This window comes from Panthera leo, chromosome B3 (assembly GCF_018350215.1).
Source record: "Panthera leo isolate Ple1 chromosome B3, P.leo_Ple1_pat1.1, whole genome shotgun sequence".
NCBI classification, from domain to species: Eukaryota; Metazoa; Chordata; class Mammalia; order Carnivora; family Felidae; genus Panthera; species Panthera leo.
The window spans coordinates 39,605,334-39,624,357 of record NC_056684.1 but is presented as its reverse complement, the minus strand read 5'-3'; the positions used below and the strand labels follow the sequence as shown (position 1 = coordinate 39,624,357).

General features: G+C 36.2%; 1 protein-coding gene across 4 annotated transcripts in view; it reads right to left on the bottom strand.

Annotated features, from left to right (window-relative positions):
- DPP8 (dipeptidyl peptidase 8) overlaps window positions 1-19,024 on the bottom strand; it is a 66,287-nt gene that overhangs the window by 34,143 nt on the left and 13,120 nt on the right. For all 4 annotated transcript variants that reach the window (XM_042941683.1, XM_042941684.1, XM_042941682.1 and 1 more), the window contains 2 exons: window positions 6,809-6,982; window positions 5,381-5,549 (listed from right to left, as the gene is read on the bottom strand). In XM_042941683.1, the coding sequence (XP_042797617.1) occupies window positions 5,381-5,549; window positions 6,809-6,982 (343 nt within the window). The remainder of the gene's footprint in view (window positions 1-5,380; window positions 5,550-6,808; window positions 6,983-19,024) is intronic.

Here is a 19,024-nt window from a genome sequence, read left to right as displayed (position 1 = left end):
CAGAAAAGTCCAACTTTAGACCTAGAATGGCTCTTACAGATCAGGTAATTCATCACTCTTCCTCCCCTTCTTCCATTCAACCAGAACATCTCAGCTTACATCTGTTTTACACTTTCCAGCAAATAGTTTCCAGCATATAATTTGAAGGGAACTCCTGCTTTAAAACTAAACCCCCCAATGGGGTGCCTGGGTGGCTCAGTTGGGTAAGCATGCAACTTTGGCTCAGGTCATGATCTTGTAGTCCGTGAGTTTGAGCCCCACATTGGACTCTTTGCTATCAGCATAGAGCCTGCTTTGGATCCTTTGTCTCCCTCTCTCTCTGCCCCTCCCCCACTGGTTCAATAAATAAATAAATAAAACCTCCCCAAACCACGAAGCCATAATTTTTAAAGATTTCATGACATGGAGAAATGTTTACAATGTAATTGAATTTTAAAAAGCCATATTACTAAATGGCATGTACACTATAATTTCATTTAAAAAATGTTAAACATATATTTTATTTTTATTTATTTGAGAGAGAGAGAGAGAGAGAGAGAGAGAGAAAGAACCTCAAGCAGACTCCATGCTCAGTGTGGAGCCCAGCACAGGGCTTGATCCCATGACCTGAGTTGAAATCAAGAGTTGGACTGAGCCGACTGAGCCACCCAGGCACTCCCCAACACTTTATTTCTTAATTTTTTTAAATGTTCATTCATTTTTGAGACAGAGAGCGACAAAGCATGAGCAGGGGAGGGGCAGAGAGAGAGAGGAAGACACAGAATCTGAAGCAGGCTTCAGGCTCTGAGCTGTCAGCACAGAGCCTGACGCAGGGTACAAACTCATGAACCATGAGATCATGACCTGAGCCGAAGTCGGATGCTTAAACCAACTGAGCCACCCAGGCACCCTATCCCCAAGATTTTAAAATGCTTGTTTCCGGGTAGTTGAACATTTGACTCTTGATTTCGGCTCAGGTCATGATCCCAGGGTGGCAGGATAGAGCCCCTTGTCAGTCTCTGCACTGGGCGTAGAGCCTGCTTGAGCCTGCTTGAGATTCTCTCTTTCTCTCCCCATCTGTCCCTCTCCCCAGCCTGCGCTCTCTAAAAAAAAAAAAAAAAAAAAAAAAAAAAAATGTTGTGGATATAAATCAAAATGTGGTTCTCTCCAAGTAATGAGACAGACTATGGACAAGCATTTTTTAAATTGCTTTATAATTTACAACATCTTAGGTATACTATTTGTGATAAATGTATATACTTGTGTAACCACACCTCATCAAGACAGAATATTTCCAACACCTAGAATGTATTTTCATGTCTCTTCTCAGTCAATGCCCATTATCACCCCAGAAGCAACCAATGATCTGATTTCTATCATCATAGGTTAGTTCTGCATATTCTAAAATATCACATAAGTGAACTCATACTTTGTCTGCTTTTTGAAATTCATCAATGTTGTTACACATATCAATAATTCACTTCTGTTAATTGCTGGGTAGTATCCCATAGTATATCACAGTTCCTTTAACCATTCACCTGTTAATGCGTATCTGGGCTACTTCTAGTTATTGGCAACTATGAGTAAAGATGTTAATCTTTCTTGTATAGGGATCTTTGTGGGTGTATGCTTTCATTTCTCTTGAATCAGGACCCAGGAGTGGAATGCCTGGATAGTATGGTAAGTGTTCATAAGAAACTGCCACAGTTTTCCAAAGTATTTGTATTATTTTATATTCTTACTAGCAATGGATGAAGGTTCCTTTCTAGTATTTGTGTTCAGAATTAATCTTTTTCACTTTAGCCAGTCTAATGAGTGTATGGTAATACCTCATAGTGATTTCAATATTATATACCAGTTTCAATGTATTATTTTTGCTTATCTGTATTTTCTATATATTGTCTGAAACAAATATGCAAAATGAACCCATAACACGCTACCCAAAAATTTGAGCCCAGAAGTGTTTGGAACTCAGAATTTGGGTGATTTTTCATATATATTATATATATCTACCATAAAATCATGTAACATCTCCAGCAGGGGAATCAAATACCCTGTAACTGAATACACCAATATTCCTACAGCAAACTTATGAATAGACACACTAAGTAGGATTAAGATTATAAATATCCTCAGGTCAGTTCAGGTCAGATTTTGCCACCAAATGAGTTTTAGCACCAAGCCAGTGAAAAGTAAGCTCAGTTTTTAAGAGTTTTTTGAATTTTGGAATGAATGATATAGCCAAAACCAGTGTTCAGTTTTCCCGGATCTTTAAACTACCCCAAAGGTGTATCCACGCTACTGTTTTATATTTTGTTCTCCTTTGGATGTGAGAACAGGTACCACTCATTTTTATCTCCCTTTCACTGACTACAGACCTCAATTATTAAGAGTTATTTATTAAATGAATAAAAGCTATCGCTTTGTTCATCTGATACATCATTTGATAGTAGAGGCTGGTACTGTATTACTTTTACATTCCTTTATCATACCAGGCAGAAAATAAACACATGCACTTGCTCATTGACTAAACTCACCTACAAGCAGACTTTCACTTGGAAACTTATTGTGAATAAGAAGAGTAAGAGTGAAGACACTTACTTTGTATTTACTTTTCTATTTAAACTAACACACTGCACTTACCATGTATCAGACACCATCCTAAACACTTCACAAACATTAACTCATTAAAACCTCGTAACAGCACTATAATGACCTGCCTTTTTAGATATGGAAACCGAGAGGTTAAATAACTTACTCAAGGTCACAGAACTAAAAACTGGTAGATATGGAACTCAAACTCAGCTCTCTGGTTCTAGACTACATCTTTAATCAGTACACTAATCTTGAAAATGACAGACATATCACATACCTACGTGCACAGAAAGGAAAAATAATAGAAACAATACTATAGCATCACACAGGGCTCCGGTGCTTTCTACTTTACATTCTGTCAATCCTCACCATAATCCTGTGTGAAAAACAATTCTACAGAAGAAAAAATAGACTTAAAAATGCCTTAATTCTATCAGTTACTGTCAGAACTTTGTAATCCCAGACTCAAGTACAATAATTAGTATGTAGTGAGTGTTCAAGGTCTGTTGAAAGCATGAACAAATGGCTAGGATTTCCAACCCAGATTTACGAATCACCGACCTAATCCTTCCACTGCCACTAGCAGCTGTTCTGATTCCCGGACTCCAAATGGAGACCCATTAAACACCAAAACATGTACTTTTCACTTAAAAACTTCCCTACTCCATCCGCTTTTAACTGATGTTCTAGTTTTAGATCATTAAACCTAGATCATTTCAACAGTCAACTTTTGGTGTTCCTGTCTCTAGTCCTATATATAACTAGTCAAATATAGTCAAATATAACTTTCACAAAGTATCCAAAACAATTTATCTATCATATGACTCTGCCCATACCACCCAACTGATAAAAATGTTTCCGTGGACCCCATATCATTCTAGAGACCCTGTTGATTTACATGAGATACAGGTTACCCCTGTCTTGGCTCTTTTGATCTGCCAGCCTTACTTTTCCCTTCTTCTTGACTCATACCTTACACTTTAGGAACCATCAGATTGCTTTAACTCCTCACAAACATCACTTTCTGCATCAAGACCTTTCTCATGTGGTCCCCTCGCCTGGAGTGTACAGGCTAATGTGTACTCGTATCTAAGATGAGTTTAGGTGCCAGTTAGGTGTCGTCTCTTCTGGGAAGCCCTTCCTGAACACTACCCTCACTGATGCTCTTATAACACCCTATGTTTGCTTATCACTGTTTTATTATTCATGTAGTTTCCTTGAGGGCCTGGGTTATGTCTTATTCAACTCTGTATTCTTAGTTCCTGCCGCATTACCTGGCACACAGGAACTTAATGTATTTTTCTTGACTGAATAGTTAGAACAGGTTTCTTGACTCCTAATTCAGTGTTCTTTCTACCAATGTAAATTGTTCAGGAAAAGCCTTCTTCTATAACACTGATTATCCTAATAATGAAAAAAATATTTGTTGTCAATACACTATTGTATTCTAAAATAATTTATTAAGAAAGATGCCCAGGGACGCCTGGGTGGCTCAGTTAAGCATCCAACTCGATTTCAGCTCAGGTCGTGATCTCATGGTTCATAAGTTCAAGTCCCATGTCAGGCTCCACACTGACAGTGCAGAGCCTGCCTGGGATTCTGTGTCTTTCTCTCCTTCTGCCCCTCACCTGCTCACTCTCTCAAAATAAATAAATAAACATTAAAAAAAAAAAAAAGATGCCCAATAAATCAGATTTGTGAACATTAGATTAAGTAAGAGTTGAACAAATGAATTTTTAAAATTTTATTTATTATTATTTTTTAATGTTTTATTTATTGGGGCTCCTGGGTGGCTCAGTTGGTTAGGTGTCTGACTTCAGCTCAGGTCACGTTCTCAAGGTTCGTGAGTTTGAGCCCTGCTTCTGGCTCTGTGCTGACAGCTCAGAGCCTGTAGCCTGCTTCAGATTCTGTGTCTCCCTCTCTCTCTGCCCCTCCCCCACTCACGCTCTATCTCTCTCCATCTCTCAAAAATGAATAAATGTTAAAAAAAATTTTTTTTTAATGTTTTATTTATTTGGTGGAGGGAGGGGCAAAGAGAGGGGGACAGAGGATCCAAAGTGGGCTCTGTGCTGACCGGCTGACAGCAGCGAGCCTGATGTGGGGCTTGAACTCAAGAACCATGAGATCATGACCTGAGCTGAAGTCGGACACTCAACAGACTGAGCCACCCCGGCACCCCTGAACAAATGTTTCACTATGAAACTTACTAACTTTAAGTTGTTTCATGTGTTCAAAGAAAAAGCAATATACTATTTCCCATATTTCATTTGTATGAAAGCTTTAGAGGAAAACATTCACATCTTTAGAGGAAAACAAAGCACATCTGTGCTTTCAGTAGTGCTTAGTATTACTATAATCACTTAATGAAAATTAAGTATTTCCATAATACAGTTCTACCAAGTGTTGTTTTTCCTATTATGACAAAATAACTAAGTAGCCTCTCCAAAAGGGGGAGATAAATTTTTGGTGCATATTAGGTCTTTGTTTCCCAAAAACAAGATTAATTTTTTAAATTGAAATTTGATTTTAATGAGAACCGTTTTGGGGTAATTCTGGCAGTCTTATTAAGCTAAAGGAACAATCATGTCAGAGGCATTACTGTTGTGCTTTCTGAAAATGAACATTCAAACAAGGTAGCATTTTGCATGTGGTAAGTACTATGTATCCTCTGTACTTTTTTATTAATTTTAAAGATCTGAATTTAAAATATGAAGGCCAGCCACCGTGCCTCCATTTCATAAAGTAAGCAAGAGCAAAATTTTAAAAATATTTTTCAGAAAAGCAGATTTGCAGAACTATGTGTTACCATTGTGCACATAGGTGAGCCTTCTTTCTTCTCTGGTTACAATGTTGGATATCCAAATATCATTGCTGTGTATAAAAGCAATCCAGTCTGGATCAGCCGGGCATAATTTAGGATCCATACGAATGTTGGGACAACTAGTCTCTACTAAATTTGGCCGTAAGGGTTGTTGCTAGAAAAGAAAAAAACATTTTTAGGAAAGTATCAGGTTGATACATACATACTCATTTGCCAACACCCTTCAATGAAAAATAATTCCAAGTAAAATGTCAACTATGGTAATTGCTCCTCAGAAAAATACACTTTTGGGGCGCCTGGGTGGCTCAGTTGGTTGGGCAGCTGACTTCGGCTCAGGTCATGATCTCACAGCTCGTGAGCTTGAGCCCCATGTCAGGCTCTGTGCTGACAGCTCAGAGCCCGGAGCCTGCTTCAGATTCTGTGTTTCCCTCTCTCTCTACCCCTCCTATGCTCACGCTCTGTCTGTCTGTCTCTCTCTCTCTCAAAAATAAACATTAAAAAAAATTAATAAAAAAGAAAAATACACTTTTGCATTCCTTAAAAGGACGGACTTTTTTTTTTTTTTTTCCTATAAATTAGAAAGCTAAGGGTAATAGGACAGTAAAGACAATATAAGAGCACTTCATAAATTTTGTTGTCCATACCTGTTTAATGGAGTAATTATTGTTTGTTAAATACTTTTATTAAGCACTTATTTATTGAATATTTATTAAATATTTCAAATTAATTTTACCAATATAAAACAGTTTGCTCAAAAAGATACAACAAAAGCCAGAATCATACAATTTTAACAAAAGGTCTAATACCATGTAAAAAATTGTCTGGGCTAAAACCAAACATTTAAAAACCATTTATTAAGATGGATTAAGCTGGGGTGCCTGGGTGGCGCAGTCAGGTCGGCTCCGGTTATGATCTCATGATTCAGGAGTTCAAGCCCCGCATCGGGCTCTGTGCTGATGATGCAGAGCCTGCTTAGGATTCTGTCTCTCCTCTCCTCCTCTCTGCCCCTCCCTTGCTTGTGCTGTCTCTCTCTCAAAATAAATAAACAGAACTTAAAAAAAAAAAAAAAAGATGAATTAAGCTTTTAGGGGAACCAAAAATAGATTGTCTTGTGATAACATTATCTTCCAAGATCCCCCTCAGCATTTACTCAGAAAATGGGCATTGATGCCCTTTACCATATCTTCCTACAGAGCAAGTGTCTTTAGCTTTTAAAAAATTGCATATTAATGTCAGTGTAAAAAGGATTAACTCTTACCACCGGAAACTAATGCCCATTTATCTTGTTTTCTTTACTATTAAATTTTTCACTTGGTGGGTAAATATAATTTTTTGGTGTAATTACCTTCCTGATTTGGATGCAAACAGCCTTTAGGATTTAACAGATTTAACAAGTAGTTAACACCAACTTACAGTAAATCCTTGTGGCCCTCCATCTTTTACATGATAAATTCCACTACCAGCTTGAAAGAGAAATGTTCCACTTCCTTGGTGATAATCATAAGAAGCAATTCCAACGGTTCCAATGCGTTTTCTTTCTCTTAATAGTTCTTCTTCTCGAGAATACATTCCATAGTCCAGTGTTGCCTAATGCAAAAGGAAAGAGAAGTCACCTATTTGGTCTTCTGAAAGCTTGCTTTTTGCTTTTAGCAAAAACTTTCCACTGAAATCCTAGTATCTCCCATACTATTGAGTGTACATGTTGAGGGGGTCTAAAATGTGTCAGCAACTTTAAGCAAACTAATTCCAAGAAGTCTGTGGAAAGATTTCCTGGTAAAGGATCTCTAGATGATAACTGCATACATTAGAGAACAAGAATTGTCTTATCACCCTGGCTTGGCATTCTAGATCTTCTACAACCTAACTGAGCAGTGATGCACGTAGTTAAGAGCACAGACTGTGAAACCAAGCGGTTTGAATCTAGGCTTTGACCCTCAATAGAAGTCTGACTTTGGGAAGTGGCTTAATTTCTTCAAAAGTAATTTTCCTCACTTTTAAAATAGTTTTGTTATCATCTACTTCGGCTTTGTGAAGATTAATTTAGATAAAACATATCAAGTGTTTAATACAATGATTGGCATAGAGTTAAGTTCTCAAGTATCAGCTGTCATTAATACTTTTCCAACACATCTATTAATACTCTTCTAATAAAATCCTAGATTAGGCTTGTCACATCACTGACATAAAACCCAACATATGAGGTTCTGCCTCCTGGCCCTTGTTCCACTGTCCTCCTTTGAAAGGCTATTTTTCTTTCATCCAAGTTTTACCATTATCCCAAAACCTTAGCTCTAATTTAACCTTGGCAAGGAAATTTTCCTGATCCACTATGGTGTACAGGGATTTCTTCTGTGAAACTGATATAAGAGTTACTACCTCTTTTACTTATTTGGCCATGGTACTGTTTTTCACTTTTTTTTTTTTTCAGTATTTCTGACCAGAAATAGTTAAAACAAACAAACAAACAACTTAAGACCAGAATCTGTGTCATTTCGTTTTCCTACCTGCAGGATCTGTTAAAATCCCTCTCAAAGACCGTTTGTAACTAATGATTGATAATGATAATAATTTCCTAAGCTAGAAATATTATTTGATAGAGGTATAAAATTTAAAAAGGAATATAAAGAAAACAAATTTAGTAAGTGCTAACAAAAAAATTACATCCACATTTTCCCTAAGAGCTCTTTATACTTTATTTGATTATGATAAATAAGGAAAGAAGACGTGGTTTCTGCTATCAAGGAGTGATACCCTAAAAAGGAATCTAGATTGAGTTTATTGGCAGGAATGCATCACTCCAAAACTAAGCTAGCACAATGAGAGTAAACATTGCTCAAGGATGGCAAATACATGTGTGTACTTGCAAATCTAAAACAAGGTTAGGCGAGGTTAAAAATGAAACACCCTGGGAATCTTGCTAAAAACCCATCTAGTTTTTTGTATTCTTTGTATCACTTTTTAGTGAATATTTAATTACATATATATACATTCGTACCTGTGTGTGTTAGACTCTAAAAGAAAAAAACAGCAAATTCAATGAACATATAGTTTTATTAATTCTGATCTCTTTGTTTTAAATCTCTGTTAAACTGTTTCCATTGAAGCCTAGAGCAATTCTGAGAATATGATCATATTTTAATTTCTCCCTTCCTATTCTCCCTGAATGTCACTGGAGATGGAAACCAATGGAAACCAACTTCCACTTTTAGCCAAGATGGAGTTAACAGGGACTAGGCTTATCCTCCCACCTGAAACAACTGAAAAACTGAACAAAATATATGAAATAATGTTTTTAAGACACTGGACATTAGACAACAAAGGACAGTGATCTCTGAGAAATGGGAACCAAATGAGGTGAGCATTACAGTTGTCACAGCTAACTGCTCTGACAGTTTACAGATGTTGGCACAAGAAGGGTTAGTCAATGGATCAAAGAAGAAATCACAAAGGAAATCAGAAAATACTTTGAGATAAATGAAAACACTGTATCAAAACTTAAAGCATGCAGCAAAAGCAGTGCTGAGAGGGAAATTTGTAACTCTAAGTATCTGCATTAAAAAAGAGATCTGGGGCACCTGGATGGCTCTTGATTTTGGCCCAGGTCATGATCTCATGTTTTGGGGGATCAAGCCCCGCACTGGACTCTGTGCAGACATCGTGGAGCCTGCTTGCTCTCTCTTTCCCTCTCTCTGCCGCTCCCCTGCTCACATACACATGTGCCCACTCTCTCTAAATAAATAAATAAACATTAAAAAAATTAAACTTAAAAAAAGAGAGAGAGATCGGGGCATCTACTGGCTCAGTAGAGCATGCAACTCTTGATCTCAGGGTTGTAGGTTCAAGCCCCATGTTGGGTAAAGAGTTACTTAACAATAAAATCTTAAAAGAGAGAGAGAGAGAGAGAGAGAGAGATCTGAAATCAATAACCTATCTTCTACCTTAAGACACTAGAAAGAAAGAGCAAACTAAATCCAAAGCAAGCAGAAGTGAGAAAATATTCTAAAATAAACTGGAAATAAAATACAGAATAGAAAAACAACAAAGCCTAACGAACCAAAAGTTGGTTATTTGAAAAGATCAAATTTAGCTAAAATGAAGAAAGGTCATTTCGAATGATCTTAAAGAGATTAAAAAAAAAGATTATGAGGAAACAATATAAACAATTCTATGCCAACAAATTCAATAATGTAGGTGAAATGACTGAACTCCTAGAAACACAAAGCATCAAAAGTGACTCAAGAAGAAACAGAAAATCTGGGAACGCAAGCTGGTGCAGCCACTCTGGAAAACAGTATGGAGGTTCCTCAAAAAACTAAAAATAGAACTACCCTATGACCCAGCAATTGCACTACTAGGCATTTATCCAAGGGATACAGGTGTGCTGTTTCGAAGGGACACATGCACCCCCATGTTTATAGCAGCACTATCCACAATAGCCAAAGTATGGAAAGAGCCCAAATGTCCACTGATGGATGAACGGATAAAGAAGATATGGTATATATATAAAATGGAATATTACTTGGCAATCAAAAAGAATGAAATCTTGCCATTTGCCAACTTTGTGAATGGAACTGGAGGGTATCATGCTAAGTGAAATTAGTCAGAGAAAGACAAAAATCATATGACTTCACTCACATGAGGACTTTTAAGAGACAAAACAGATGAACATAAGGGAAGGGAAACAAAAGTAATATAAAAACAGGGAGGGGGACAAAACAGAAGAGACTCATAAATATGGAGAACAAACTGAGAGTTGATGGAGGGGCTGTGGGAGGGGGGATGGGCTAAATGGGTAAGGGACACTAAAGAATCGACTCCTGAAATCATTGTTGTACTATACGCTAACTAATTTGGATGTAAATTTAAAAAAATAAAAAATAAAATAAAAAAATAAAAATAAGAGAAATAATTAGAAGCAAAAAAAAAAAAAAAAAGAAAAGAAAAGAAGAAACAGAAAATCTAAATAGACCTCTAATGAGTACAGATTAGGTCTGGATTCAAAAAACTACCGACAAAAAGCCCAGGACTAGATGGCTTTACTGATGAGTTCTACAGAAAGAATGAATACCCATCCTTCTCAAACTCTTGGATGAAACACTTTCCAACTCATTTAATGAAGTGAGTATTACCCTGACATCAAAACGAGACCAAGACATCACACAAAAAATAAATAAATAAAACTACAGACTAACATGCCCTAGGACTATAGATGCAAAAATCCTCAATAAAATACTGGCAAACTGAATATAGCAGGATATTAAAAGAATTATATATGACCAGGTGGGATTTATCCCAGGAATGTAAGCTTGGTTCAACGTATAAAAACCAATCAATGATATTAATACAATAACAAGGGAAAAAGTGATCTTCTCAACAGACACAGAAAAATCATTTGACAAAAGCTAACACCATTTCATGATAAAAGTGTTCAACAAATTAGGAATAGAAGGGAAATTTTTCAATCTGATAAAGGGCATCTATAAAAAATCCATAGCTAAATCAGTCTCAAAGGGAAAAACCACAAGTTTTCTCCTCAAGATCAGGAAAAAGAAATGATGTCTGCTTTTATCATCACTATTTAACAGGTACTAGAGGTTCTAGCTAAGGTTAGAAAGGAAGAAGAAAAACATCTCTATTTAGAGATGACATGATGTTATATGTGAAAAACCCTAAAACAACCTACAAAAAGTATTAGAGCTAATAAATGACGTCAGCGAAGCTACAGAACACAAGATTGATACACAAATATCAGCTGCATTTCTGTACACTAGTAATGAACAGTATGAACATGAAATTAAGAAAATGACTTCATCAAAGGGGTGCCTGGGTGGCTCAGTGGGTTAAGCCTCAGACTTTGGCTCGGGTCATGAACTCACAGTCTGTGAGTTCGAGCCCCGTGTTGGGCTCTGTGCTGACAGCTCAGAGCCTGACGCCTGCTTCGGATTCTGTGTCTCCCTCTCTCTCTCTCTCTCTCTCTGCACTTCCCCCACTCACCCTCTGTCTCTCTCTCAAAAATAAATAAACATTAAAAAATTAAATAAAAAAATAACTTCATCTAAAATATCCTCAAAAAGAATAAAATACTTAGGAATAATTTTAACTGAAGAAGTACAAGCGCAGAACACTATTTAAGTAAAATAAACATCTAAATAAATGGAAAGATATCCCATATCCATGACTGGAAAACTTAAGATTATAAAGATGGCAATATACCCCAAATTAATCTAGAGATTCAAAGACTGCCTATCATATCTGCCTTTTTTCCAGATATAGATGAGCTGATCTTAATAGTATTGATATGGAATTTCAAAGCAATTTTGAAAAAAAGCAACACTGGAGGACTCACGTTTTCAAATTTCAATAGTACAAAGCTACATTAATCAAGCCAGTATGGTGCTGGCATACAAACAGATTTACAGGCCACTGGAATTGAACTGAGAGCCCAGAAATAAGCCTATACATTTATGGTCAATTGAATTTCAACAAAGGTGCTAAGGTGCTAATCAACAAGGGTGCTAAGACCATTCCATCAGGAAAAGAATAGATTTCCATACGAAATGGTAGGGCAACTGGATTCCACATGTAAGAGAATTAATTTGGACCCCTATCTCACACCACATACAAAAAGTTAACTCAAAATGAATCAAAGATCTAAATGTAAGAGCTAAAACTATAAAACTCATATATAAGAGACAAAACTGTGTGACCCTAGATTAAGCAACAGTATTTTATTTTATTTTATTTTTTTTATTTATTTATTTTTTTTTAATATATGAAATTTACTATCAAATTGGTTTCCATACAACACCCAGTGCTCATCCCAAAAGGTGCCCACCTCAATACCCATCACCCACCCTGCCCTCCCTCCCACCCTGCCCTCCCTCCCACCCCCCATCAACCCTCAGTTTGTTCTCAGTTTTTAACAGTCTCTTATGCTTTGGCTCTCTCCCACTCTAACCTTTTTTTTTTTTTTTTTTTCCTTCCCCTCCCCCATGGGTTTCTGTTATGTTTCTCAGGATCCACATAAGAGTGCCCCAACAGTATTTTGGATACGACATCGGAAGCACAAGGAATCAAAGGAAAAAAAAAAGCACGACTGTACTTTATCAAAACTTAACTGTGTGCATCAAAGAATGTCTATTAGTTTCCTAGGGCTGCTTTAACAAATTACCACAAATTTAGTGACTGAAAACAACAGAAATTTATTATCTCACAGTTCTGGAGGACAGAAGCCCAAAATTAAGATTTCAGCAGGGTCAGGCTGCCTCCAAAGGCTCTAGGGGAGAATACTTCCTTGCCTCTCCCAGCTTCTGGTGGCTCCAGCGTTCCCTGGCTCATGGCAACATAATTCTAATCTTTTTCTATGTCTTCAGATGGTCTTTACCCTTTGTGTCTGTCTCAAATTTTCCTCTCCTTTGTCATATAAGAATACCAGTTACTGTATTTAGGGCCCACCCTATACCCAGGATTATCTCATCTTGAGATCTTTAATTACATCTGGAAAGACCCTATTTCTAAACAAGGTCACATTCACAGACACCTTTAGGATTTGGACATATCCTTTTGGTGGTGACTATTCAAACAATACAACACTATCAAGAAAATAAACCACAAAAACCCCCAAACAACCTGCATTAAAAAATGGGCTAGGAATTTGAATAGACATTTCTGCAAAAATAGACAAATAGCCAATAAGCACATGAAAAGATGCTCAATATCACTAATCATTAGAGAAATGCAAATCAAAACCACAATGAGATACCACTTCATACTCATTAAGATGACTACTATAAAAAGCCAGAAAATAATAAGTATTGGTGAAGATGTGGAGAAATTGGGACTCTCATACACTATTAGTGGGAATGTAAAATGGCGTAGTAGCTATGGAAAATATTACAGCAATCTCTCAAAAACAAAACAAAACAAAACAGAGTTATATGATCCAGCAATTCCATTTCTCAGTACATACCTAAAAGAATTAAAAAAGGAACACGAAAGCATATTTGCACACCCATGTTCATAGCAGCATTATTTACGATGGTGAAAAGGTGGAAGCAACCCAAGTGACTATTAATGATGAGTGGATAAATAACACGAGGGGTGTGTGTGTGCGTGTGTATGTGTGTGTGTACATACATACATACACAGTGGAATATTATTCGTCTTTAAAAAGGATATTCTGATACAGACTACAACATGGATAAACTTTAAGTACATTATGCTAAGTAAAATAGGTCAGGTACAAACACGGTGTGATTCTATTTATATGAGACACCTAGAGTAATTATACTCCCAGGAACAGAAGGTAGAATGGTGGTTGCCAGTGGCTAGGTGGAAAGGTAATGGGAAGTTGTTATTTCATTTGTACTGAGTTACGGTTTTGCAAGATGAAAAGGTTTTATGGATGGATGATGGTGATGGATATACAACAATGTGAATGTACTTAATACCACTTATGTGCACTAATGTACACTTAAAAATGGTTAAAATGGTAAATTTTATATTACACGTATTTCAGTGCAATTTTTTTTGTAATGAAGATGTAAGAACTTCAGATTAAGGTAAATGATGAATAGAAGAAAAAGGAAGTCTCAAAAATGTCTTATCTTCCATAAAGGAGAGACCAAAGCTATTGTGTTTAAATATACAGATCTAAATTAATGATTATAGTACTAAACTCTTGCCAAAGGTAATGATGACTGGTCGCATACTAATTAATGACTACTGCAATTCAAGAAATAAAGCAAAAAGGCAACTCACAGAATGGGAGAAAATGTGTGTAAATCAAATATCTGATAAGTACCTTGTATCCAGAATATATAAAAAAACCTCTTACAACTCAAAATTAGAAAGACCCAATTTAAAATGGGCAAACAACCTGCACAGAGATTTCTTCAAAGAAGATATACAGATGGCCAATAAAGACATGAAAAACTGCTCAACATCACTGATCATTAGGGAAATGCAAATCAAATGACTGAGATACCTCTTCACACTCACTAGGATGGCTATAACCAAAATGACAGATAATAGCAAGTGTTAGTGAGGATGTAGGAAATTAGAAGCTTCATACGTTACTGGTGGGAATGTAAAATGGTGCGGCTGCTATGGAAAAGCAATTTAATACTTCCTTAAAAGTTTAGACAGTTAGGGGTGCCTGGGTAGCTCAGTTGGTTAAGCGACCGGCTTCAGCTCAGGTCAAAAAAAAAATTATACAAATTTTAGACAGTTACCACATGACCCAGCAATTCTACTCCTAGATATATATACCCAAGAGAACTGAAAACATAAGTCTACAAAAAATCTCATATATGGTAAAAGCAGAATTAGTCATAAAAGCCCAAAAGCTGAAATGACACAGATATCCATAAGCTGATAAATAAAATGTGGTACAGCCATGAAATTAAACATTATTCAGCCACACAAATATTGTTATCTGCTACGATGTGAATGAATCCAGAAAATACTGTGCTGAGTAAAAGAAACCAGTCACAAAGACCCACATATTGTACGATTCCATTGATACGAAATGTCCAGGATAGGCAAATCTATAGAGACTCAAAATAGATGAATAGTTGCCCAGGTTTGCAGGTGAGCAGCTAGGTGGATGGGGAGTAACTGCTGATCGGTTTCCGTTTGGGATGACAAAATATTCCCAAATTAGATTGGGAGGATAGCTGTACAGCTCTGTAAATATACTAAAACCCAGTGAATTCTATACTTGAATGAGTGAATATGGTATGTGGATTATATCTCAATAAAGCTGGTAAAAAAAAATTAAAAAATGGAAAAGCACATTCTGTGCTAACACTAGTTAGAAGAAAGCTAGAGTGGTTATATTACTATTAAATTTCAGAGTAAAACATGTTGCTAGAAACAGAGAGTGTCATCTTGTAACAATAAATGAGCCAATTAATCAGGAAGACATAACCATCCTATCCACTTATGTACCTAACAACATAGCTTCGACATATATAAAGCAACAACTAATAAAGCTGCAAGGAGAAATAGTTAAACCTACAATCATGAAATGGAAGTTTCAACATTCTCTCTCAATAACTGATAAAGCAAACAGAAAATCAGTAAGGACATAGGAGATGTGAGCAATACAATAAACTAATTGATCCAAGTCGTTTATAAATGCAGTAATAGCAGAACACATATTTTTCTCAAGTAAACACAGAACGTTCACCAAGATAGATCATATTTGAGTCATAAGACAAGACTCAAAAACTAGAAAAGATTCGAGTCATACAAATTATGTTCTCTGAATACCACAGAATTAGATTCGAAAGCAAATCTCTGGAGAATACACAAATACTTGGAAACTAAACAGTACACACCTCAATAACTCATGGGGTAAAGGGAAAATAGGAAGTATTTTGAACTAAATGAAAATGGCAACACAACATATCAAAATATATGGGATGCAGCTACGATGGCACTTACAGGGAAATGTGTAACACTAAATGCCTATTTAGTGAAAAAAAGAAAGGTCTCAAACTAGTAACATCAGCCACTACCTTATGAAACTAGAAGACAAATGAAATTCAAAGTAAGCAGAAATAAAGGAAATAATGAAGATCAGGGGATAAAACAATGAAACAGAAAATAGAAAATGACAGAAAAATTAATGAAACCAAACTGATAAACCCTTAGATTAATTAGAAAAAAAAAAAAGAGAGAAGACACAAATTACACAGAATATCAAGAATGAGAGAGGAACATCACCACAGATTCTGCAAACATTAAAAAGATTAGGGAATATTATGAAACTTATGTCAAAACATTCAGTAACACAGGTGAAATAGAAACATTCCTTAAAAAACACAAACAACCAAAGTTCAGTCAAAAAGAAATAGATAACTTGAATAGCACTACATCTAATAAAGAAATTGAATTTGCAGTTAAAAACTTTTCCACAAAGAAAGCTGCAGGTCCAGATGGCTTTACTGGTGAATTCTACCAAACAAATTCTTCTAGCAAATTAAAAAGAAGGAAATGACTTCCAACTTATTCTTGGCCAGCATAACACCATTACCAAAATCATATATAGAAATTACAAGAAAAGGGGCGTCTAGGTGGCTCAGGTTAAGTGTATGACTCTTGATTTCAGCCCCACGTCAGGCTTACATTGTGCTGAGTGTGGAGCCTACTTGGGATTCTCTCCCTCTCTCTCTCTCTCTCTCTCTCTCTCTCTCTCTCTCTCTGCCCCTCCCCACATGCACTGTCTCTCTCTCTCAAAATAAATAAATAAACACTTAAAAAATTTACAAGGGGGACACCTGGATGGCTCAGTCAGTTAAGCATCCAACTTTGGCTCAGGTCATGATCTCACAGCTTGTGAGTTCAAGCCCCGCATCAGACTCTGTGCTGACAGCTCAGAACCTGGAGCTTGTTTCGGATTCTGTGTTTCCCTCTCTCTCTACCTCTGCCCTATTCACACTCTGTCTCTCTCTTTCAAAAATAAAGATTAAAAAAAAATTTTTAATTACAAGGAAATAACCTGACAGACCAACATCCCTCATGAACATATAAAACAATCTCAAGAAAATTATAGCAAATTAAATCAACAATACTTAAAAAGGATAATAAATCATAACCAAGTGATTATTGATTTAACATTCAATAATCAAATGATGCTTTACCATATTAACAAATAAAAAAGAAAGCCTTATGATCTTTTCAACAAACACAGAATAAAACACTTAACAAAATTCAGTAACTGTCCTTGATAAAAATTCTAAGCAACCTAGAAATATAAGAGTACTTCTCCAGCTACCAAAGGGCATTTATGAAAAACCTACAGCTAATAGGCTTACTGACAAAGGACCGAATGACTCCTCCCCTAAGATTAGGAACACAAGAACATCTGCTTTCACCATTTCTATTCAACTTGGCACTGGAGGAGTTAGCCAGCACAATAAGCCAAGAAAAAGAAACCGAAAGAAATCATATTGGAAAGCAAGAAGTAAAACTGCCAGTGTCTGCAGGCAATATGACTGTTTATACAGAAAAATCCAGTGGAAGCTACAAAAAACGAATGGAACCAATAAAAGGGTTTAAGCAAGGTTACAAGACAAGATCAATACACAAAATCAATTGTATTTCTAAATATTATCAATGAACAACCAGAAACTGAAATTAGAAAATACCATTTACAGTAGAATAAAAAAATCTCTGAAATATTTAAGAGATAAAACTTATCAAAGACTGTACATGACTGGTACCATAGCTGCCTGGGGATAGATGGGTAGGAAGATTACCGAAGGGTACAAGGAAACTTTTGGGGGTAATGACTGAGGTAATGGTTTCACAGGTACATACATATGCCCAAATCTATCAATTGTATACTTTAATATTTGCAGTGTATTACATGTCAATTACGCCTCAATAAAGCTTTAAAAAATGAAATCATGTAAGTACCAGATGAAAACATGATTGAATTCTTTTATAATTTGAGTGTGGAAAAAACTGTTCTAACTGTGACAGAAGACACAAATTCTAGAAGCAATAAAATCCAAAAGAAATACAGAAAAGACTGATATATTTTATTATATAAAAATCTGTCACATGACCAAAACACACACACACACACACACACACACACACACACACACACACACACACCCCAGCGCACCCTACCATAAAGAGAGTAAAATTACAAATGACAACTTGGGGAAAATATTTGCCAACTGTACCACAGGCAAAAGGTTAATATCCTCTTTAAGTAGGTTAAAGACTTCTAAGAATGAAGAAAAAGACCGATCACCCCACAGAAAAGTGGGTTAGAAATAAACAATTTACAGAGAAAGAAATGCAAGTAGCCTTAAATTGTATAAAAAGATGATCGATTTTGCCTGTAACAGAAATGCAAATTAAACTATACTGGGACACTATTTCCATCTAGCAGACTGGCAAAAATCCAAATGTACAACCATATATTTATTGTGTTGGAGAACTACGGGAAAACAGGCACACTTACAAATCTTGCTAGTGGGAATTCGAACGGCACAGTTCCTATGGAGGGAAATTTGGTACTATCTAGAAAATTTACAAAAGAATACACCTTTTGGTCCAGTGATTTTATTTCTAAGAATCTAGCTTAAAGACATACTGGCAAAATTATAAAGAGGTGTATGCCCAAGCCATTCCACTGTGATACTATTTATAATAGAACTGGAAATAACTGAAATGTCCACCAATGGGGAACTGGTTGACTATGATTAGTCTGCACAACACAACATACGTAAAAAGAAATAAAAATGATGTACGTATGTATCCCTGTGGAGTGATCTGAAGGATACACTGTTACTTGAAAATTGCAAGGTGGAAAAATGTATATTGGATGTTACTATTTCTCTAAGGGGGGGATATGAATGTCTATATACTCACATTGTTTAAAAGGGATAAGCTATTTAGAAACAAAACCGTTATCTAGAAGGAGAGGGAGGGCAACAGATTGGAGGAGACAGGGAGCTTCTCTGAATACATTGTTCTGTGGATTTGAATTTGGAATCCTGTAACTATTTTATACAACAGAATTCAATTAAAAATTAAAGGAATTCCTGGGTCAACTGAGTGACTCAGTAGATTAAGCGTCCAACTTTGGCTCAGGTCATGATTTCA